General features: G+C 40.8%; 1 protein-coding gene and 1 non-coding gene across 2 annotated transcripts in view; one reads left to right on the forward strand and one right to left on the reverse strand.

The window, feature by feature from the left end:
• Positions 1-3,893: 3,893 nt before the first annotated feature.
• The window catches only part of NEK10 (NIMA related kinase 10), a 158,614-nt gene continuing 137,127 nt past the window's right edge, over positions 3,894-25,380 (reverse strand). Inside the window, exon 25 of the mRNA XM_027088196.1 lies at positions 3,894-4,218. Within this exon, the coding sequence (XP_026943997.1) occupies positions 3,930-4,218 (289 nt within the window). The 3' untranslated portion in view covers positions 3,894-3,929. The remainder of the gene's footprint in view (positions 4,219-25,380) is intronic.
• On the forward strand, positions 8,633-8,738 carry LOC113610342 (U6 spliceosomal RNA). Its single transcript, XR_003429051.1, has one exon. It is a non-coding gene; the product is annotated as a U6 spliceosomal RNA (small nuclear RNA).

Here is a 25,380-nt window from a genome sequence, read left to right on the forward strand (position 1 = left end):
TGCTGGCTATTCTCTCCCTTACTTGACATGCTGCATCTCCAACTTTTTTCAATTCTTCAAATTAACAAGCTCTTTTGCTCAGGAAAGCCTTCAGAGATGTGGGTCTATGAAATGCTTTTTCCACTCTGTTTACTATTTGAGAAGTAGTGAAGTTCAGGTCTCAGATTACATGTCCTTTCTTCAGAGAAAATCTTTCCCAAATCCCCAAACTAGACCAAGTCCTTCTGTAATCTCTCGTTGCCCCTTTTACCATCCTTCATCAAATTTATCATAATTTTTATATACTTCATTCCATAAATAATAACATTATTAATAACAATACCTAAATTAATTGAGGGCTCACTACATGCTGGGAACTGTGCTAAGACCATCACAAGCATGATCTTATTTAGGCTTCAAAGCAAGCCATGAGTAGTTACTATTGCTACCTATATATCACAGATGAGGAAAGTGGGTCTTGGGAAGGTTAAGGTGAGTGGAAGAGTGGGGATTAGAATCCACTCAATTCTAGAACCTATTGATGTTCTTAACCTTTTCATGATAATGCTGATATCTGACTTTTCCACTAACCTCCTAGCTCCAAGAGGCGTGGACACCAATAGCCAGGAAGCCTGTCATAAGCAAATTATTGTCCTGTTTGCCCAACGCCACAAAATCAGAATAATGTCTCTGTACTTTTTCTCTGCACTACCCTCTCCTATTTTTCGTGGCACTCAAATACCTAAGAAAAGGAGAAATTAAATGAGTAACTCTGGTATTCTTGTCTTGACCTCTCTGGAGACTTCTTGAATTTTTAAGGCACTTTCCAGAAAACAAATAGCAGATAACAGGAGATGAGCAGTTTAAATACATTTGTATGGATTCATTAGCAGTAGGGTGGATCTAGTGTAACGCGGAATTTAGATGATTTAGAAAGGGGTTTCAGCTCATTTCCCACAATATTTATAATAATAACTGCCAACATTGCTCAAGATTTACCATTTGCCAAAGCTCTATGCTAAGTGATCTGCATGTTATAATCATCATATGAGCTTGATAAGGTTGGTACTATTACGATCCCCATTTTACCAGATGAGGAAACAGAGCTGCTGAAAGAATAGTCAAATTGTCTGCTCAGAGTCCACAGTTAGTGAAATTCAGCCCCAGCTGGGCCTGAGGCACTTAATATTGTAGGGCAGCATTGGGCTGAGCAAGGTAAGATTCAAGATATAATCCCACAAACGTGAGGAGTATCTATTAATGCTAAACAATGGGCTGGAAGGAGAAAATAAAAGGGAAAGGGGCATAGCCATAAAAATATGCTTATTACATTGCATCAGAGGTGGTGCCAAGAGCTAGGATAGATACAGAATTGAGATTTAAAGGAATTGGGCAAGGGGATAGATAAAGTTTCCATCTGGGGTGACCCTAGGATTTCTATTATCACAATAAGGATTTGACTCAGCTTGATGGGGCAGAGTAGTAATCTTGGGCCAATTTAAGGTCGTAAAATGGTCCAGAAATAACGATCAGCCAGGTAAATGAGTCATTTATTCATATAACCAGTAAATTGTTAAGGGTCTACTTTGTACTAGGCATTGCTCTGGGCACTGAATAGCTATAAACTAAACTGAAAAAGTCCCCATTCTTGTGGAGTTTTCATTCTGGTGGGGAAGAGAGACAATAAAAGAACAAGTCTGCATGCACATGTATAATGTGTTAGGGGTGGTGGATGCTGTGAACTTGGTCAAGGGGACAAGAGAGTCTGGAGAGGTTGTGGGGGCATCAGGGCAGGTGCCCTGATTTTTCAGAGACCCAGTTTCCTCAGAAACCAGAGGAAGTAAGGGCCTGTGCCACTGTGTGTATCAGAGGGAAGAGAGTGCCAGGAAAAGGGAAGAGCAGTAGCAAGGAGCTCCCTGTGGTTGGAGTGGAGGGAGCAGAGGGAAAGTGGGAGGGGAAGGGTTAGGGATGAGCTGGGACAAGCCCTGTGGGGGCAGAACTTTGAGACTCTATAGGGATAAGGACTTTCATTAAACTCCTACTATATGGATATATGGAGCACTTCTTTCTGAGTTTCTTTGAAAAATTAAAATATTTCTTAAAAATAAAAAGGAAAAAATGCTTGCAATTTTATCATCTAACATGGCCTTTTTCAGTTTCATATGTTCTTGTCTAGTCTTTTCCATATTCATGCACATTTTATGTTTTTTTCATAGTTATAAGTACCTGTACATTTTGTTTGTTTTACTTAGTTTCAGATCATACTTGTTTTTTTGTTTTCATTTTTTAATTAAAAAATTTTTAATTAATTTTTTATTGGCATATAGTTGATTTACAATGTTGCATTAGTTTCTGCTATGCAGCAAAGTGAATCAACCATACATGTACCTATATCCACTCTCCTCCAGACTTCATTCCCATATAGGTCATTACAGAGCACTGAATAGAGTTCCCTATGCTATACAATAGGTTTTTATTTATTATCTTTTAAATATAGTAGTGTGTATATGTCAATCCCAATCTCCCAATTTATCGCCCCTCCCTTTCCCCCTTGGTAACCATAAGTTTGTTTTCTACATCTGTGACTCAATTTCTGTTTTGTAAACAGGTTCATGTGTACCATTTTTTTTAGATTGCACATATAAGCGCTATCATATGATATTTGTCTTTCTCTGTCTGACTTACTTCACTCATTATGACAATCTCTAGGTCCATCCATGTTGCTGCAAATGGCATTATTTCCTTCTTTTTTATGGCTGAGTAATATTCCATAGTATATATGTACCACATCTTTATCCATTCCTCTGCCAATGGACATTTAGGTTGCTTCCATGTGCTGGCTATTGTAAATAGTGCTGCAGTGAATATTGGGGTGCATGTACACTTTCAAATTATGGTTTTCTCTGGATATATACCCAGGAGTGGGATTGCTGGATCATATGGTAGTTCTATTTTTAGTTTTTTAAGGAACTTCCATACTGTTCTCCATAGTGGCTGTATCAATTTTCATTCCCACCAACAGTGTATGAGGTTTCCTTTTCTCCACACCCGTTCCAGCATTTATGGTTTGTAGATTTTTTGATGATGGCCATTCTAACCGGTGTGAGGTGATTACCTCATAGTTTTGATTTGCATTTCTCTAATAATTAGTGATGTTGAACATCTTTTCATGTGCCTCTTGACCATCTATATACCTTCTTTGGAGAAATGTCTATTTAGCAGATCATACTTACTTTACAGGTTGATATAAAGCCTTCTGAATAATCAATCTAATGGTTGCATAATATTTCAAGTGAATGTACTACTTCCTCTTGGACACTTGGTTGGCTTCCAAATGGTCCCTATGACTGGTGATGCACAAATATTTTTCTAGCTTTGGATTATTTGAGAGCCCTTCCTCTTCCTCTTAATATTTACATAGTGAATTTGCGTAGATATGAGGTATTTCTTGATAATCCCTATAGGTTTGAAGTTATGAGACTAATTACCTGCTGATGATAGTGGTCACCTTTTCAGAATAGATGCCTTCTGGTACTGGTTCATATACTGCCTCCACTATCTGCAAAATAAACAGACTAGAATGATGGAAGTAAAGGAGCCACAGGTACCTTTGAGTGGTGATACTTGGCCACGACACAAGAGTTACTTAACAAGCATCATAATTTCATGCACATATTTTCATCAGAAACAAAAATATCCCAGCAAATTAAAAATTAGCATTAATTAAACTGTTCTTGAGCATAGAACTGTATTCTTCAAGCTGAGTTAAAGTTAACCTCAGATTCATAATAAATGATGTGTAGGATAATACAATATGATAGATTGAGGGCAGTTCAAACCACAATTAAGAAAAAAGACCAAAAGCAGTTTGATATATTTATTTTTATAATTTTCTATGATAAATTGAAGACAATTATAAGGGGAAATGTGCCATAGCACATGATGTAGATTTAGAAGAAAGGAGGAAAAATAAACTGGATCATGTGGTTAATAAAACAATGACTGCTTTTAAGTGACAGTTTTATTAAAATCACAAAGGTTCTACTTAAGAAGAAAAGGAATGGTGTTTTTGGCAACATGAGACCCTTTTGTCTTCCAAGGTTGCTTACTTTTGTGGCCAGGGAGAGCATGTTTGTGCTGTAGAAGGGAGGATTCAGAGTCGCCATCTGATAAAGGATGCAGCCTGCTGCCCAGACATCAGCCTTCTCCCCATATGGCTCACTCTTCAGCACCTCAGGGCTGAATTAAAATAAGGATGTTAATGCACAATGAAAAAGGGAGAAGTCAGTACAGAAAAAAGTTCAATTTTCAAGCTATAGTTGGAGATATAAGAAAAAAATGGAAACTCGATCATCATTTCAAGTAAACATATTAAGATGTATCTTTGAATTCTCTCAGACTCAGGTGAATCAAGAAGCACAACGAAGCAAATCTAATTTAAGCAATAAATGTCAATAAACAACTCCTATTAAATGTCCTTTTACTTCCAGAAACAACTACCCCTCTGTGGTAGACGGAATGACTGGCCCCAGTTCTCTCTATTCTGGAGGTTTTGAATACCCCACTCCTTCTTCTTGGTGGGCAGTGTTTGCTACCCACTCCTGCCTTTGCTTTTGTTGTGTTGGCCCGTGGAATGTGGAAGTGGCAGTGCAACAGATCAGGGCCTCAGTCTTAACAGGTGTTGAGTGCTTCCATTTGTCCCTACAGGAGCTTCTGTCCAAAAGAACATCGTATCCCAGGTAGCTAGGATAGCCCAGCCTAGGCCCAGCACAAGACACATGGAGCAGATCTGCACACATAAACCTGCAGCCTGAAGGAGACCCAGCCCAGGAGACCCACAGACCTGTGAGTCTGACAATAAATGCTTATTGTTGAATGCCACTGAGATTTCATGGTGATTTGTTATGCAGCATTATTATGAGCAAAATTGACTGACATAGCACCATCCCTTTGCTATTCAATGCTAGCTTATAAAGTAGGAAGCAAGACCATATTTAAATGTGTTGCAGAAAATGACAACTTACATCATGTTCATCTCTTCTGAAATTTCATATCTAGTCTGAATAAGGATGCTGTCAGCCTTTAAATGAAGTTAAGCTGTGAGGGTTTATGGGCTTGACATTTTTTTTAATGTGGAGGGGTGGGTAGTTCCCTTGGATATTTTGAACTGATAGAAGTTTCCTCTCTCATATTTGTAGACTGAAACTCAGCAAAGTGTTAAAAGCACTCAGCACACACACACACCCTAAATTAAGTAGTTTGATGATTCAGTTCTAAAGTATGTATTTAGGACTGTGCTCAACCCTCTAAATTAATGGAGTAGGAATTAATGGTTAACTTGGGCAGTGGACTAAGATATAAAGAAACTCATAAATTGGTATCAGTACAGAGCAAGTATTGGCTGTTAAGAATAACCAAGGAGTTGCAATTCTTGTGAGATTATGGAAAATGATTCCTGGTTTAAGATTTACATTATGTATTTACAGAAGAAGTGAGATTTCAAGATCTCTCAGTTACGCATTTCCATAGGTACTGTCTTTGAGTTCAATAATATGGCAATGGGGGAATCCAGGGTGATTTCCAGGGCTCTACTGGTCCTAAGTGTATAAAAGTGTCCCCTGTTGTCACTCGATCAACTGCTCACATTAAAAAATGCCATAAAAGGAAAAAAATGTCTTCAACAAAAAAATGTCCTTGGCTCCACACAAATGGCTCATGTTTTAATCTACTGAGAACTCAGAAGATTTCATATTTCCAAAAGCTCAGGAAGCAGGTGCTGTGAGTGCTCCACCCATCACCCCCTCAGATCTCTTTTCCATTTCCTGTTTCCTGTGTGCTTTCACTCTCAACAGCCAGTGTCTGTACTTCTCTGGAGGACAGCCTTCATTTTTCCTCAAAAGATAACTACTCAGTGTAGAGGAAAACTCTTGTAAGAGTAGAATTTACTTAGTTTATTTTTCTCATCACTCCATCTCTTCCTTCATCTCACTAGAGACCACACACTCCTTTCATCCCCACAGGCATGCCCCTTTGCAATATGGCTGTGCCACTCCTCCCAATAAAAGATGGACTCTATTTTGTACCCCTTGAATCTGGGCTTAACCATATAACTTGCTTTGGCCAAGAAGACATCAGGAAAAGTGATGCAAGGAGAGAATGGAAAAGCACTTACTCTTTGTGGCTTGCTCTCTCTTCCTGCTCTTGAAAACCCTACAATCACAAGCAGGTGATTGAGCCCAGGCTTGCCTGCTGGAAGATGAGCATCACATGGCTCAGTTACCTCCAGCACCCCTACCCACAGCCACTCTACCACCACATCCATCAGTGAAGCCTTTGAAAACCAGGTGACCACAATGCACAGGTGAGCCCAGACAACACAGATAAGCAATCCCAGCTCAATCCAGCCAGCGCACAGTATATTGAGAAGAAGAAGAATAAAAAGGTTATTGTAACCACTAAGTTTTGAGGTCCTTAGTCAAAGTTAACTGACATGACAGCTTTCATCAGATTCTCAAAGCTGTCCATGCCTCCCTGAAAAAGACAGAGAATCACTTCTCTGGAAGAGAACAAGAAAGGGCAATAAAAGACAACACAGTTGCCAACTATCACTTTGCTTCTGGGGTCCAACTTCAAATATTCTCTAAGATAAAAGAGTTTCATAATTACAATTAAAAGCAATGGCAAACACAAGACAGAGCCTGATTTCCAAAAGTCACACAAAATGTTCTGTTATGTTATGTGTGTCCCCCCAAAATTCATGTGTTGAGTCCCAACCCCCAGTACCTCAGAATGTAACTGTATATACAGATAAGGCCTGCATGAGCTGATCAGAGCTGCCATTGGGGTGGCCCTAATCCAGTATGACTGGTGTCTGTATTAGAAGAGGAAGAGACACCAGGAGTGTGCAAGGAACAACCACGGGAAGAGGCAGGAAGAAGGCGGGGCTGGCATTTGCGAGCCAAGGAGAGGCCTCAGAGGAAACCAAACCTGCCAACATCTTGATCTTGGATTTCAGCCTTCAAATAAATTTCTGTTGTTTAAGCTACCCAGGCTGTGGTATTTTTTTATGGCAACAGGTTCTATGAAGAAAAACTATTCATGTGTTTTTCATCTTTAAAAAGAACCCAGCTTTTGGGAAATATGGCTAAAGTAATGACTCAATCACTACTTATTTTGGTGATTATTGTTTAGAAAACCATTGTAAAATAATTCACTGTCTTGTAATAATTTCCAATTTCTCCACTTAAGGTGAGCCCAACCACATTTAAAGAAATACAGAGTTACAGCTAGCAATGCTCACTTAAGAGAAAGAAGTTAAATAGTACACACACACACACACACACACACACACACACACACTTTAAAATGGGTTTTCTCGGGCTTTCCTGGTGGCGCAGTGGTTGAGAGTCCACCTGCCGATGCAGGGGACACAGGTTCGTGCTCCGGTCCGGGAAGATCCCACATGCTGCGGAGCGGCTGGGCTCGTGAGCCATGGCCGTTGAGCCTGTGTGTTTGGAGCCTGTGCTCCACAACGGGAGAGGCCACAACAGTGAAAGGCCCACGTACCGCAAAAGATAAATAAATAAAATAAAATTGGTTTTCTCTTTCCCAATCAGAAATATTCCTCTGTATTTTAAAAACTGGATATTCCTATGTGATTTGGTCATCTAAAATCTTTTAATGGTAAAGTAAAGCATAATTTATGATATTTAATAAAAATAAGGGTTTTTCTGGTAAAGGTTAAACATATGCAATTAAATGTGTAAAAACTTACAGCCATTATAAGTTGTACTTCAATTAAAATATTATCATTTTTATTATTGCTGACCTAACGTACATGGTGACTATATTTAATAATAATGTATTGTATACTTGAAATTTGCTAAGAAAGTACATCACAAGTAATGTGATAATTGAATCTTTTGAAGTAATAGATATATTAATTAGCTTGGTTGTATAATCATTTCACAATGTATACAAATATCAAAACATCACATTGTAAACCTCAAACATATACAATTTTTAATTGCCAATAATACCTCAATAAAGCTGGAAAAAATTTTAAGTGAAGCCAGGGATAGTATAGTTAGGTAGATGGCAAGGACATTCTTTACTTATTACTATATTTTAATAAATAAGTCAACATAGCTCATAATCAGCAACCTTTGAGAGGGGGCTGGAGGAAAGTTTATCTAAATACTACCTCTGTTTTAAAAAGGCATAAATTTACAAACTGATAATGAAAGCAATGTGGAAAAACGATGAGGAAGGAAGGATGCTTAATATAATTTTTTAAAAAGACAAACTGTTTAGATTTTTAAATTCCATTAGTAGTCCCTCACTGATGTGAACAATTAGGTTGCTAATTGCCAAAGATTCTTATTTACTCATTATTGAAGTAAACAAGGAAAGTATTGAATCTAGATGTTTTTCAAAACAGTTTAAAATATGAACATTTTGCTATTTCACAAATAATTCAATACTATGATGATTTATGTAAGTTGGGAGGGCGACTTCTTTCCTTTAAATGCAACAAAGTACATTTACAAAGTAAATGAAATGAAATGATATGTTAAAAGGTTCTGAGTGTAGACAGTATATTCTTCTTTCCTACAGTGGTCATGTTGTCATCTTTGTTAAAAGTTTGATTATTGTGCTCATTTTGTCAGCACATATACTAAAATTAGAATGACACGTGAAAATTAGCATGACCTCGGCACAAGGATGACGTGAAAATCTGTGATGCATTCCATATTTTAGAGGCAGTAAGATGACAGGCAAAAGATGAGGACTATACTCTAGTTAATAAAGTTGTTTCTCATAGGGGTAAAGATTAACAATTTTGATACTGCTATACATGTATACCAGAATTCAAAAATTAAGTAAATGAGTGGCAGATGGCAGAAGCCAGGTTTCTCACTATTGGGAGTGGAAGAAAGGTTACAGATAAGCAAGGAAAGGAGTAGGGGTACTCTACAAGGAGGTAACAGATTAGAGTTGGAGACAACAGTATAAACCCATGTTTAGCTTAATATTAATATAGATGGTTACATATGAAAATATTTATAGTTATGTGAATATACACAGGTTACTATGCACATATATATCCTTGCACATATATATCCTGTGCACATATATATCCTTTCATTCTGTCAGATGAAAAGGCCTAGAATTGATGACCTCCTAGTAGCAATGAGCACACTTAGCACCAGATCTTGGTTTTTTTTTTTTTTTTTTGCGGTACACAGGCCTCTCACTGTTGTGGCCTCTCCTGTTGCGGAGCACAGGCTCTGGATGCGCAGGCTCAGTGGCCATGGCTCACAGGCCTAGCCGCTCCACGGCATGTGGGAATCTTCCTGGACCGGGGCACAAACCCGCGTCCCCTGCATTGGCAGGTGGACTCTCAACCACTGTGCCACCAGGGATCTTGGTTTTTAACACCATTCTCCAATTAAAAGAATCAGGACCATTGGAGAAATGACTGATAATAGGACTGGGGCAAGAAATATACTAAATGAACCTGGAGCATCTTCTAGTTCCAGAAAGTTAGTCTAAAGAAAAAAAAAAGCACAATGATGGGGGTATGCCAGAGGGGTATGGAAGACAAGTCAACCAGCTCCCAATGGCCAAATGTAGAAAAGTTTGAACAACAAAATAAAGTATTGTATTAGTCAGCTTGGGCTGCCAGAATAAAATACCAATAACGGGGTGGCTTAAATAGAAATAAACAGGAATTTATTTCTCACAATTCAGGAATCTGGGAAATCCAAGAGCAAGGTGCTGGCTAATTCTGTTCCCCAATGAGGGCCTTCTTCCTGGCCTACAGGTGGTTGCTGTGTCCTCACATGGCAGAGAAAGAGAGAGAGAGAGATTGAGCAGAGTTTCTGATGTCTCTTCTTATAAGACCACTAATCCCATCATGAGGCCCCCACCTTCGTGACCTCATCTAAATCTACTTAACTTCCCAAAGGCAACAATCTCCAAATAACATCACATTGGGGTTTAGGGTGTTAACGTATGAATTTGGGAGGGGGACACAATTCAGCTCACTGAAAGTTTTATTAGATTATAACCCAGGGTATAAAATAATTATCCGTGAGTCCATACTGATATAAATTTTAAAAAACCAAATAAATAAAAAACAGGAGGCAATAGACAAATCTCTTGAAAAATGACAAATAATTTATGTGGAGACTCCATCTTAAGGAAATGAAGCATAATTCCCTACTCCTTAAGTTTGGGGTGCATGTAGTGACTTTCTTTCAAAAAGTACCCTATAGAAAGAAAAAAAAAAGAGTAACTTTACAGTAGAGAGACCTGATAAACACTATCTCCAGCCAGCTGATCAAGATTAACATCAACAGTGTTAAGTCATATTGATAGTATGTACCCATGAAAAGAGAATGGCAATTTACACCTGTGATCTTCCTCCCCAAACATATTCCAGTCTAATTATTAGAAAAATATCAGACAAATCCCAATTGAGGAAATTCTATGAAATTCTTAACCAATAATTCTCAAAACTTCCAAGGTCATTAAAAACAAGAAAAATCTGAGAAATTGCCAAAATCAAGAGGAGTCTAATGAGAAATAAAAGATTACCTGGTCAACAAGTATCTGTAATATTAAGATGATAGGGTTTTTATTATTAGAAGAAAAGGTATATGATAAATTGAAAATGAAAATATTTGAAGCAAGAAAACAAATCACTTCTATCAAGTATATCCATCCATTGTGCCACCAATTAATCTTATTATCAAACATAGAATGCTAAAATTACAGGCTATTTCTTCTCCTATGTTACATATACAGTTGACCCTTGAACAATGCAGGGTTTAGGGGTACTGAGGTAGGAGATAGATGGGCCCCTGGGCCAGACAACTGGTGTCTGTCAAGTGGAGTAAAATTGAAGCTTTGTTCTCACCCAGACACTCCAAGGACAAAGCTAGTGGCAGAAGCTGAGCTCTGCTGAAGTAAAGAGATAAGATGACCACTCCTGAGGTCAAGGAACACTTCCTGTCTGCACATGCAAAGGAAGGCTCCTTGGGTGTCAAAAAGGGAGGGGGTGCCACCCCATAATAAGTGTGGACATACACCCACAGGCCTCTGTGGTGGGATCCATCTCAACAAAAAGTTGCACATGCATCTTGGGGAGGGTGGAAAAAGAAACAAGATAATTAGCCAAAGGTAAACAAAGACCCAGAAGGACTGTCCTATATACAGGATTTAAATCACCTCTTTACTGTGCTCCTCCTCATTAGAGAGGACTCCCACACCCCTTCTCTCTGGGTGTGTATTTCTGCCTAGCTTCTGACTTAAGTAAAATAAACTGTTTCTTTGCGTGCTCTCGCATACCTTGTGCTGTGCCTCTAATAATAAACTTTGTACCTGTTTTTACAGTTTTTGCCTCATTGAAACATTCTTGCTTTCAATGGGGGTAAGAGCCAGGAGAATTTTGCCTCTAGCAACTAGCCCCTGGTGAACTAGCAGCTAGGATTCCTGGTTTTCATTCAGGCTACCCAGGTTCAATTCCTGGGCAGAGAACTAAGATGTCTCTTCAGGACTGCTCATTGCTGTCTCTCCAAGATCAGTACGCCCCTCCATGCTGTTGAAAATCCATATTTAATTTATAGCTGGTCCTCAGTACCCGCAGTTCCGCACACTCAGGTTCAACCAACCATGTCGTGTAGTACTGGAGTAAAAACTCCAGTAGTGAAGTGAAAAAAACTAGTGAAAAACTCATGTCTCTGAAAAAACTCTCATAGTTCAAATTTGTGTTGTTCAAGAATCAACTGTATATAACATGTCATCAAAGATTTTTAATTTTTCCTTCGAAGTTTATATACTACCTCCTCTTTTTTAAAGACTTATTTTTTTAGAGCACTTTTAGGTTTACAACAAAATTGAGAGGAAGTTATGGAGATTTTTAATATACTTCCTTCCCCCACATCCCCTTTCTTTTTTATTCTCGTTAACAGCAGGCTTAAATCGGCTTACACCTGGATTATCACAAAAGCCTTACTCCCTTAAAAGTGTTTTCATTTGTTCATTCATTGAAAAATTATTTACTGAGCACCTACTATATACCTCTCTTTCAGAGAGTTTTGTTTTGAAAGAACAGAGAAAAGTGGGTCAGTAGCTGGAAGAGAAAGGGAAAAATATGAGTTTTTGTTTTTTAAGATGGGAAAAAAATGTCAGTATGCTAGTCAATTGGTAGGAATGAGTCACTGGAGGCAGAGAAATTAATGATGCAGAATTGAGAGGGCTTGTCTGGAGAAAATGGTCTCCACTAGGACTGCAGGAGTGCAGGCCATTCAGGGGCATGGGGCAGGCAGCTGGGAGGACATGGAAGCAAAGCCTGTGGAAGTTCTCTTCTGAAGTAGGGAGCAGAGTCTCTAGTGTAAAGGTGAAGTTCAAACTCCTCCCTCTTGCCATTAATCCAAACCTTACTCGGTCAAACACCCTCTCCACAGAAGCCTCTGCACACACTGATTTCTCATTTCACTAATCTGATGCCCCTTCAACTACCCATGTCCTCCGCCAGGCTTGCTCTGCTATTCCCCATCTATGTGGCAGCAGAGGGGGGTTGTTATAAACACTGGATTCCATCAAAACACAGATTATTTGCCATTCATTCATTAGTACTGTGAATAAAAAGTGTTGCCTGCCATATCAGCAAACAAAGGATGCTGAGGCCATTAAGCCACTACCACTGACCCCTAGGGTGATCCCTGAGGGGACCCAGACTGGGAAAGAACAGGACACTGGCCCCAGATAGCTAAGGTGTATATTAAAGGAATGATTTCAGTAAGTTCAGACTCTTGTTCTTCCCATACCTAGATAAGCACTAAATTCCTTAACTTGAGATGTCTGGTTTCCTTTTATTAACAGTAATCTTTGATGTTCCGACTATTTTGCAAAAACCCCTATATATCCTGGCTCCTCCCTTACCTCTTGGGAGCAGTCGCTCAGACCTATCTGAGAGGCTGTCTTCCAGGCTGAAGTCCTCAGTTTTGTGCACCAAGCAAAACATACTTCTCAACTTTTAGGTTGTGTATTTTTTTCAGTCAACAGTACAAAACTTGAAAATATATATCACTAGGTAGGTGATAGCATTAACTAAGGAAACAATTTTACTTGTATGACAAGAGCATACACATCTTTTGTTAACTGTATATGAACAGATATGAGAAGAGGCCTTGTTAATTGGGGAAGAGCCATATGCATGACTACTTTGCCAGTGGCCAACAATTTGGTCAGAAACGACCTAGACAAAAAGCATTCAAGTTAAGACTGACCTAGTTCAAACTCTGACACAGATATATATAAAGGCATAGGAACTTCTAACTAGCTATTTTTAATTTAGTGGTCAAGAAAAAAATCTGGTGAAAATGAAAATTTCTTTAGAAAATGAGAAATTGATCACCAATGAATATTCCCAGTCATTGGATTTTCCATATATTGATAATTATTTTGCCATTAAAAATTCTTTTGCTTTCTTATTTCAAGTTAATTTTTAGCCGATTATATATGCCCTGTGTTATATGAATTAGGGAGAAGCTGGAATTTGAATGTCTTAAAAAAAAAAAGGGCTGGTTGAATAAATTATGATTTATCCAGACAATAAAATGTAATTCAGATATTAAAACTGAAGGTACAGGAAAGCATTCGTTAACATCAGTGAGTGTGTGTGTGTGTGTGTGTGTGTGTGTGTGTGTGTGTGTGTATGGTTTTCATAAGAAAGGATTTGACATTGGGATGCCAAGTTGTCTTCTGTGAGTTTGTTCCCCACCTCAGGATTAGTAGGATTATGAGTGTTCTTAATGGAATTTTTTCTTTATTTTCAGCAATGAGAATCGTAAAAATTAATAAACAGAAATCTAATATAAATAGAGTCAGGAGACCAAAGTGGGTGTTCTCACACCCTCTGATGACAGCAGAGCCCAACAGGAAGAAGAAAGACTCCTTTCCTGGCCAGGATTCAGCCAATGACAAGCCCTAGACTCTTTGTTTCCTGCAGTCTCCTGACTTCCTTTTCCTCCCTATTGTTGCAATAAAAATAGAGGTGAGGTTTTTTTCCCTCTCCTGAGAACAAAGAAAATAAAGGGAACAGTGAACAGGCTAGAGAAGGAGCAAGGCTGAAAGAGTTAATCACTCATAGTTTTATTTTAACTGTTACTAATCTGTAGTGTCTGTAAATAGATTTGTACTTCACAAAGCTAACCTATCACTCCCTAACTCTATGTAAATTACATCCTGCTCCTGGTGTTTACATTCTCTGCACTCCCTTGTAACAAATCACCCCTGTAGCTTTTCAGAAAGTCGCAGGCCGATAAACCAGAGATAAATGGACCCAATTACTAGGCTGCCTGATGCCAGCTATGACTATTTTGAAATAATGCAAGAAGAAGAAAAATGCAAGACCTTCACTACTTTGATCCTTATCATATACCCCAGACTGCGAACCCCACCTATAAAATCCTCTCCAATTCCCCAGGGAAGCGGGCACAGTTCTTGAAGCACTAGCCTGATGTGTTTTCCCCTTTGCCTGGCAAAGGAATAAAGCCATCTCTCTTATCCTCTAAAATCTCTGTCTCCATATTTCTGTTCAGCATTGGTGCACAGAAGCTGAGAGGTCGGCAACACCATGAAGTGTTCTCCTTCCCTTTTCGTGTAGAGACCTGCATGTGGCTTGCTATGTCTGCAGACCTCGAACAGCAATTCTCTGCTGATCCCAAATAAACCCATCTTCGCTGGCAAAAAAACTAAGTCTTTTTGTTTCAGGTAAACATTTTGGTGGCCCATATAGGGATCAGAGAAGACACCTGACAGCTGTGAGGCTGGTGAGCAAACAGCTGTGGTACCCTCAATTGAGCCCACTGTCACTCACTGCCTTTCTCACCAACCTTGGAGGTTGAAAGTACATCTTTCTCCTGGATCCAAGCTCAGGCCTTCTTTGCATTTGAAGCTCTCCAGGCTTTATTTAGGATCTCTTTAAAGGTTTCGTCTTTCTGGTCAAGGCCCTGTTCTGTATGTGAGTACTTGTTTGGCATTTGGGTCTGATTTTGAGATTAGGCTATTTCACTGAAACAGGTCGAGATGTTCAACCTATTCCTTTGGGAACAGGGGTTGTTTCTCTGAAACGGTGCTGGGTTTTTCAGCCTTCAGCCTATTCCTTTGGATGCCTGTGGAGACTGCCTAAAATAAAAGACTCAGTCAGGCTCCTCCAGGACCATGCTGTCTCCTCCTTAGGACCAGGTGGGATTAGCTTGCAAGCTGTTTAGATTATACTACTTGTGCTGTAAACTGTTTAAGCTATTTGAAAATTGTTCTTTACTCTAGAGGAAAAACCTCTAAGAAATGGGATTCCAGTTATCTAAGTATTTTGAAGATGTCTCCCCCATAGGGACTCTGGCGAATTTTATGTTTAAAAACCATGGCCCTTTCTCATGTGCATTTCTAACTAAATGGACTGACCTGACCAAAGGCAATTTAGAACATCAATGGCCATTATGGGGAATTTTTGAAATCCTCAAATTGAATTTCCTTAAATCCAGATTGGACTACAGTAGCTCAAAAATTTCTAGAACTAAGTGAAATGCTGATTTTAACTGGTATTTTGAGGCTTCCCAATGTTATCAAGAGTCTCAAATTGCCTCTTGGTAAAATAAGACTTTAAGATTAACTAAGGCAAACAAATGATAAAAAGATAAAATGGCTCCCAAAGTCTCAGTTTCCTCTCCCTCAGCTTCTTTGTCTCCCTCTGATAACATCTTGTCTCTCTGCGTTCTATGCTGCACATGCCTCCCCTAGGCCATCAGTCCCCCAACACTGCTGTAGCAGAAACTAGATGAGACGCCCCCCAGGTTGTTAGCCCTTGTTCAGCCCTTATTCTTTCTGCTTTTCCCCCCTCTCTTTCTTGTTTAATTGCACTCTGAAAATGACTGCCTTCCAGTTAAAGTTGTACTGTGCACCTGGTGTTTACTTCTCCAAGACAACAGTCCCTAACACTCCTTTCCTTTGTGAGCATTCTTCATTCTAGAAAGAAGGTCATGGAACAATAACCTCAAGGACCACCAGAACCACCTGACGCCAGCTCTGATGATCTCAGTGTCTCCACTAGGAAAGAAAAATGCAAGACTTCATCAGCCCCGATCCTTATCTACAGCCCTATTTTCCACCCTGAAACTATAAGACCCCTTCCTATTTCCCAGGAAGAGGGGCACAGTCTTGAGGGTGTTAGCCTGCTATGGCCTCCTTTGCCTGGCAAAGCAATAAAGACACTCTTTTCTACTTCTCCAAACTCTGTCTCAGCGTCTCTATTTGGCACTGGTGAACAGAAGCCAGGTTTCGGCAACAATACTAATTCTCTCACCAAACTTCCCTTTTCTCTGAAACTCTCCCCTCTCATTTTTCCTCTGAAGTTAACAGAAATGGTTCCTTTAATATCAAGCCTTCTGAGAATCCAGAGGCTAAACTTTTAATTTCTTATATTCCCTTGACTGAAGCTGAGAGCCATAGTCAAGGATTTTCCCAAAGTAACTAAAGATCTATACAGATTTGCTGAGGGATTTAATATAGTCATTCAGATTTATCAACCTGGTTTCTCTGACTTATATCACCTAGTTCATGTGCTTGTTGGTAAAGGCCAGGCCCAGTATTGGATGAAAATTGCTAATTGGGAAAGTCCTGAAAGGTCTCTAGAATTACAACTGGGAGCCTAGCCCCCTAACTTATTATATGATCATGCTCAGGCAATTGCTAGGTGACTTCAATAAGCAATTTCTAGGGCTTTTCCAAAGCCTGTTGATCAGAACAAAATTCAGGCTTGAACACAAAAATCTAATGAACCTGTTCATGACTATTACAATAAACTTCAGACTGTTTCTAAAGAAAATTCTGGTCTTCCTTCAGATGATGATTCTACCCTAGTAGCTTTTAAATCTATGTTTATTAATGGGCTGAACAGGGACTTTTCCCTTTTAGTAAAAAGGACCAGGATGGAATGGGAAACTATGTCCACTCCAGATTTAGTTAATGGCAAACCAGCTCTCTTGTACTCAAATGGGTCACCTCCAAGGAAGGTCACCAAAATTCTTACTCTTCCACTCTAGCAACTGAAGGCTCCTAAACGAAACCAAAACCCTTCTAGTTTTTGCTACTATCACAAAAAGCCAGGACATTGGAAAAATGATTTTTACAAATTTACACTTTAGGTGCCTTCAGCCCTCTAACCAGTCTTTCCATCATCTTCCCAATTCTCAGTGATGGGGCTCTGAGGAACTACAGGGCCTCTTCCCAATCCTCCTTCTTAATTGACTTGGAGAAACATTTTTCCAGATTGGGGAAACATTTTTCCAGATTCTGGAAACATTTTTCCAGATTGGGGATGAATCTCTCAGGCTGACACTAGAGCCACACTCTTGGTGCTCAACCCCACTACTATGAAGCAGCCCCTGCCTTGGAGTACTAAAACACTTCAAATAGTGGGATCTCTAATTGAAGCAGGAAAGACAGGGCTGGGCCCAAGGACAGCCTCCTCATGTATAGGCATTAGGCATTCCTGCACATTTGTCTCCTGAAGCCACCATACAAGAGCTGTTTTCCCTTAAACCATCCCTTACTAGTCGAGCACCACACGTGGAAGGTCGTACAGGGTAATCAGCAACATGTGCATTTTGATTGCACATGCTCCATGGTTTTCATGGTTAAAGTTTCTTGCTCAGATACTACAAAGTTGCTGTTCTAGATGCCATTCCTCCATGCCTCATTAAGTGCAAAATAAGGAGGTGGCTTTGCCTTCTGCCTAATGCCTAGCATGGGGAGGCTGTCCTTGGGCCTGGCCCTGTCTTTCCTAACTCATAATGAACCTCAAAAGGTTCCTGTCTCTGAACCTATTCCCTTTTGTTTAGGCCCTTTGAAAGATACACACCCTTTTCTCCTTAGTTCCTCTACTCCTACACATTTATTAGGCCTAGAATTCTTAGAGAAGTAACATGCTGGAATTTCTTTCTCCTAAAAGGGGGAAATAGTTCTATAAATTGACAGTAGTCATCAAAGTAATTCTCCAGGTGAATTAAATGACCCCTCTACATCTTTTATTTGTTCCATCTCTGATGGTACTAGAGCAGATTCTGGAAATACTGATCATTTGTCTCTACTAAATCAGCTACCACCTTCCTTACAGGCAAAATCTCAAACTGATGTTGGCAAAATTCTCAGTGCACCTCCCATCAACATTCAAACAGATCCCTCGAACTAGGGCACCTACCAGGCACCGGTGGGGGACGACGGACACCTAAGGGGATGGGAGGAACCCCCAGTGACCGGGTAGGACGTGGGGCATGGGGGGAGTGAAGGGGGAGGAGAAGTGGAGGCAGGACGAGATTGGTGCCCCTGAGGGGTGGCTGGGGGAGGGGAAGGTATCCCATGCCCAAACGGGGAAATTGGGGAACCATTTGAGGGCAGAGGATCAAAAGGGAGTGTGGTCAGATTTCCCCTGCCCACTTGGCCCCCCAGGAACCTGTTGAGGTCCTGGGCTTGATCCTCTGTTCACCGAGGTCCCCTCCATCCGTGCAGATCCTGAGGAAGTGGGAGGGCGGGAAGGGGGAGCAAAAGTAAAGTTCGGACCTCCAGGACCCACAGTCCTGAGGGGTGGCTGGGGGAGGGCAGGAGTTCCTACACCCAGTGGGACCCACCCACGGTTAGGGATCCAGCTGTAATGGGGGAGACCCTGGGGGAGACAGTGGGGGAGGGGTGTGAAGGAACAGAAGGGAATAGGGCCAGTGCTTTCCCTGTCCACTTAGGCACTGGGGCCTGTTGGACTACTGGGCCTAATCCTCTGCCCTTGGAGCCTCCCTCCTAGAGTGCAGAACCCAAGCGCCGCTCCTGCACCCCTACTCAGGGCCCTACCCCTACATTCGGAGACCCCCCTCCAACGAGCTGGGCCTAAACCCAATCCACATAGCCTCACTCAGGGCCCCACCTCCAAACTCTGGAACCCCCACACTCCAGAGGCCCACCTTTCGACTTGCTGCCTCTCCCCTTCTGCAGAGGTCTTAACTAGAGGCCCTGTCCCATGCTTGAACGTTGCCCCAGCCCACCCAAACCCACGCCCCTGCCTAAGTTCCACCCCCTGCCTAAATTCTGCCCCCATAGTCAGGGCTTTTCTTTTCTTTTCTTTTTTCCTCCTTTAGATTGGGGTTCTGTTTTGCCTTCTTGATTCATTGTTGTTGATTCTTTTATATTTTTATTTTTCCTAATAAATCTTTTTTCTAATTTTACTTTATTCTTTATATTTTGTTAGTGATCTCTCCTTTTGGATTGTTCCCCCCCACACACTTTTTTTTTCCTTTTTTCTGTTTGGTTTTATCTTAACATGTTGCATTTGTTTCAATTAGAGTTTTATTTTTCCTAATATATTTTTTATCTTTCTAATTTTATTTTGTTTTTTATTCTTTGATATTGTACTTCTCCTTTTCTTCTTTCTTTCTTCCTTTTTTTTTTTTTTCACTGTGCCACAAAGCTTGTGGAATCTTGGTTCCCAGGCCAGAGGTTGGGCCCGAGCTCCTGTGGTGGGAGCTCCAAGTCCAAACCACTGGAGAAAGAGAGAACCTCAGACCTCAGGGAATATCAATCAGAGTGAGGCCTCCTGGAGGTCCTCATCTCAGCACCAAGACCCAGCTCTATCAAACTGTCTGCAAACTCCACTGCCGGATGCCTCAGGCCAAACAACCAGTAAGACAGGAATACAGCACCACCCATCCAAAAAAAAAAAGAAAAAAAAAGAAATGAAAAATAAATTTGTTACAGATGAAGGAGTAAGGTAAAAACCTTCAAGACTAAATAAATGGGGGGGAACCTTGAAGATGGCAGAAGAGTAAGACGCGGAGATCACCTTCCTCCCCACAGATACACCAGAAATACATCTACACGTGGAACAACTCCTACAGAACACCTACTGAAGGCTGGCAGAAGACCTCAGACTTCCCAAAACGCAAGAAACTCCCCACGTACCCGGGTAGGGCAAAAGAAAAAAAGAAAAAACAGAGACAAAAGAATAGGGACGGCACCTGCACCAGTGGGAGGGAGCTGTGAAGGAGGAAAAGTTTCCACACACTAGGAAGCCCCTTCGTGGGCGGAGACTGCGGGAGGCGGAGAGGGGAGCTTCGGGGCCGCGGAGAAGTGCACAGCAACGGGGTGCCGAGGGCAAAGCGGGGAGATTCCCGCACAGAGGATCGGTGCCGACCGGCACTCACCAGCCGGAGAAGCTTGTCTGCTCACCCGCCGGGGTGGGCGGGGCTGCGAGCTGAGGCTCGGGTTTCGGTTTCGGACGGAGCGCAGGGAGAGGACTGTGGTTGGAGGCTTGAACATAGCCTGAAGGGGTTAGTGCACCACGGCTAGCCAGGAGGGAGTCCGGGAAAAAGTCTGCACCTGCCGAAGAGGCAAGAGACTTTTTCTTCCCTCTTTGTTTCCTGGTGCGCGAGGAGAGGGGTTTAAGAGCGCTGCTTAAAGGAACTACAGAGACGGGCGCAAGCCGCGGCTAAAAGCGCGGACCTCAGAGACGGGCGCGAGCCGCGGCTAAACGCACGCACCCCAGAGACGGGCGGGAGATGCTAAGGCTGCTGCTGCCACCACCAAGGGGCCTGTGTGCGAGCACAGGTCACTCTCCGCACCCCTCTTCCGCGGAGCCTGTGCAGCCCGCCACTGCCAGGTTCCCGGGATCCAGGGACAACTTCCCCGGGAGAACGCACGGCGGGCCTCAGGCTGGTACAAAGTCACGCCGGCCTCTGCCACCGCAGGCCCGCCCCGCACGCAGTGCCCCTCCCTCCCCCCAGGCCTGAGTGCGCCAGAGCCCCCGAATCAGCGGCTCCTTTAACCCCGTCCTGTCTGAGCAAAAAACAGACGCCCTCCAGCGACCTACATGCAGAGGCAGGGCCAAATCCAAAGCTGAGCCCCTGTGAGATGTGAGAACAAAGAAGAGAAAGGGAAATCTCTCCCAGCAGCCTCAGAAGCAGCGGATTAAAGCTCCACAATCAACTTGATATACCCTGCATCTGTGGAATACCTGAATAGACAACCAATCAACCCAAATTAAGGAGGTGGACTTTAGGAGCAAGATCTATGATTTTTTTCCCTTTTCCTCTTTTTGTGAATGTGTATGTGTATGCTTCTGTGAGAGATCTTGTCTGTATAGTCTTGCTTCCACCATTTGTCCTAGGGTTCTATTTGTCCATGGTTTTTAAAAAATTTTTTTTCTTAATAATTAATTTTAATTTTAATAACTTTATTATACTTTACCTTCGTTCTTTCTCTTTCTTTCTTCCTTCCTTCCTTCCCTCCTTTAGACAACGAATCATCCCAAATTGAGGAGGTGGTCTCTGAGAGCAAGATTTATGATTTTTCCCCCTTTACCTCTTTTTGTGAGGGTGTATGTGTATGCTTCTGTGTAAGATTTTGTCTGTATAGCTTTGCTTCCAAAATTTGTCCTAAGGTTCTATCCGTCCTTTTTTTTTTTCTAAATAAGTATTTTTTAATTCAATAACTTTATTATACCTTATTTTATTTTTACTGTATCTTCCTTCTTTCTGTCTTTTTTCCTTCTTTCCCTCCTTCCTTCCTCCCTCCCTCCCTCCCTCCTTTCTTTCCTTCTTGTCTTCTTTCCTTCTTTGCTTCTTTCTTTCTTTCTTTCTTCCTTCCTTCCCTCCTTTCCTTCATTCTTTCCTCATACTTCTACTAATTCTCTCTACTTTTTCTCCCTTTTATTCTGAGCCGTGTGGATGAAAGTCTCTTGGTACTCCAGCCAGGAGTCAGGGCTCTGCCTCTGAGGTAGGAGAGCCAACTTCAGGACACTGGTCAACAAGAGACCTCCCAGCTCCATATAATATCAAACGGCGAAAATCTCCCAGAGACCTCCATCTTAACACCAGCACCCAGCTTCACTCAATGACCAGCAAGCCACAGTGCTGGACAACCTACACCAAACAACTAGCAAAACAGGAACACAACCCCACCCATTAGCAGAGAGGCTGCCTAAAATCATAATAAGGCCACAGACAACCCAAAACACACCACCAGACGTGAACCTGCCCACTAGAGAGACAAGATCCAGCCTCATCCACCACAACACGGGCACTAGTCCCCTCCACCAGGAAGCCTACACAACCCACTGAACCAACCTTAGCCACTGGAGACAAACGTCAAAAACAGCGGGAACTACGAACCTGCAGCCTGCAAAAAGGAGACCCCAAACACAGTAAGATAAGCAAAATGAGAAGACAGAAAAACACACAGCAGATAAAGGAGCAAGATAAAAATGCACCAGACCTAACAAATGAAGAGGAAATAGGCAGTCTACCTGACAAAGAATTCAGAATAATGATAGTAAGGATGATCCGAAATCTTGGAAATAGAATGGACAAAATGCAAGAAACAGTTAACAAGGACCTAGAAGAAATAAAGATGAAACAAGCAATGATGAACAACACAATAAATGAAATTAAAAGTACTCTAGATGGGATCAATAGCAGAATAACTGAGGCAGAAGAACGGATAAGTGACCTGGAAGATAAAATAGTGGAAATAACTACTGCAGAGCAGAATAAAGAAAAAAGAATGAAAAGAACTGAGGACAGTCTCAGAGACCTCTGGGACAACATTAAACGCACCAACATTCAAATTATAGGGGTTCCAGAAGAAGAAGAGAAAAAGAAAGGGACTGAGAAAATATTTGAAGAGATTACAGTTGAAAACTTCCCTAATATGGGAAAAGAAATAGTTAATCAAGTCCAGGAAGCACAGAGAGTCCCATACAGGATAAATCCAAGGAGAAATACGCCAAGACACATATTAATCAAACTGTCAAAAATTAAATACAAAGAAAGCATATTAAAAGCAGCAAGGGAAAAACAACAAATAACACACAAGGGAATCCCCATAAGGTTAACAGCTGATCTCTCAGCAGAAACCCTACAAGCCAGAAGGGAGTGGCAGGACATACTGAAAGTGATGAAGGAGAAAAACCTGCAACCAAGACTACTCTACCCAGCAAGGATCTCATTCAGATTTGATGGAGAAATTAAAACCTTTACAGACAAGCAAAAGCTGAGAGAGTTCAGCATGACCAAACCAGCTCTACAACAAATGCTAAAGGAACTTCTCTAGGCAAGAAACACAAGAGAAGGAAAAGACCTATAATAATGAACACAAAACAATTTAGAAAATGGGAATAGGAACATACATATAGATAATTACCTTAAATGTAAATGGACTAAATGCTCCCACCAAAAGATACAGATTGGCTGAATGGATACAAAAACAAGACCCTTATATATGCTGGCTACAAGAGACCCACTTCAGACCTAGGGACACATACAGACTGAAAGTAAGGGGATGGAAAAAGATATTCCATGCAAATGGAAACCAAAAGAAAGCTGGAGTAGCAATTCTCATATCAGACAAAATAGACTTTAAAATAAGGACTATTAAAAGAGACAAAGACACTACATAATGATCAAGGGATCGATCCAAGAAGAAGATATAACAATTGTAAATATTTATGCACCCAACATAGGAGCACCTCAATACATAAGGCAAATACTAACAACCATAAAAGGGGAAATCGACAGTAACACATTCATAGTAGGGGACTTTAATACCCCACTTTCACCAGAGGACCGATCATCCAAAATGAAAATAAATAAGGAAACACAAGCTTTAAATGATACATTAGACAAGATGGACTTAATTGATATTTATAGGACATTCCATCCAAGAACAACAGAATACACATTTTTCTCAAGTGCTCATGGAACATTCTCCAGGATAGATCATATCTTGGGTCACAAATCAAGCCTTGGTAAATTTAAGAAAATTGAAATTGTATCAAGTATCTTTTCTGACCACAACGCCATGAGACTAGATATCAATTACAGGAAAAGATCTGTAAAAAATACAAACACATGGAGGCTAAACAATACACTACTTAACAATGAAGTGATCACTGAAGAAATCAAAGAGGAAATCAAAAATACCTAGAAACAAATGACAATGGAGACACAACGACCCAAAACCCATGGGATGCAGCAAAAGCAGTTCTAAGGGGGAAGTTTATAGCAATACAAACCCACATTAAGAAGCAGGAAACATCTCAAATAAACAACCTAACCTTGCACCTCAAGCAATTAGAGAAAGAAGAACAAAAAAACCCCAAAGCTAGCAGAAGGAAAGAAATCATAAAAATCAGATCAGAAACAAATGAAAAAGAAATGAAGGAAACAATAGCAAAGATCAATAAAACTAAAAGCTGGTTCTTTGAGAAGATAAACAAAATTGATAAACCACTAGCCAGACTCATCAAGAAAAACAGGGAGAAGACTCAAATCAATAGAATTAGAAATGAAAAAGGAGAAGTAACAACTGACACTGCAGAAATAAAAAAGATCATGAGATATTACTACAAGCAACTCTAAGCCAATAAAATGGACAATCTGGAAGAAATGGACAAATTCTTAGAAGTGCACAACCTGCCAAGACTGAATCAGGAAGAAATAGAAAATATGAAAGGCCAATCACAAGCACTGAAATTGAAACTGTAATTAAAAATCTTCCAACAAACAAAAGCCCAGGACTAGATGGCTTCACAGGCGAATTCTATCAAACATTTAGAGAAGAGGTAACACCTATCCTTCTCAAACTCTTCCAAAATATAGCAGAGGGAGGAACGCTCCCAAATTCCTTCTATGAGGCCACCATCACCTTGATACCAAAACCAGACAAGGATGTCACAAAGAAAGAAAACTACAGGCCAATATCACTGATGAACATAGATGCAAAAATCCTCAACAAAATACTAGCAAACAGAATCCAACAGCACATTAAAAGGATCATACACCATGATCAAGTGGGGTTTACTCCAGGAATGCAAGGATTCTTCAATATACACAAATCTATCAATGTGATAAACCATATTAACAAATTGAAGGAGAAAAACCATATGATCATCTCAATAGATGCAGAGAAAGCTTTTGACAAAATTCAACACCCATTTATGATAAAAACCCTGCATAAAGTAGGCATAGAGGGAACTTTCCTCAACATAATAAAGGCCATATATGACAAACCCACAGCAAACATCATCCTCAATGGTGAAAAACTGAATGCATTTCCACTAAGATCAGGAACAAGACAAGGTTGCCCACTCTCACCACTCTTATTCAACATAGTTATGGAAGTTTTAGCCACAGCAATCAGAGAAGAAAAGGAAATAAAAGGAATCCAAATCGGAAAAGAAGAAGTAAAGCTGTCACTGTTTGCAGATGACATGACACTATACATAGAGAATCCTAAAGATGCTACCAGAAAACTACTAGAGCTAATCAATGAATTTGGTAAAGTAGCAGA

The sequence above is a fragment of the Aethalodelphis obliquidens genome, unplaced genomic scaffold, assembly GCF_003676395.1.
Source record: "Aethalodelphis obliquidens isolate GAN/ISIS:26980383/991018 unplaced genomic scaffold, ASM367639v1 scaffold62, whole genome shotgun sequence".
NCBI classification, from domain to species: domain Eukaryota; kingdom Metazoa; phylum Chordata; class Mammalia; order Artiodactyla; family Delphinidae; genus Aethalodelphis; species Aethalodelphis obliquidens.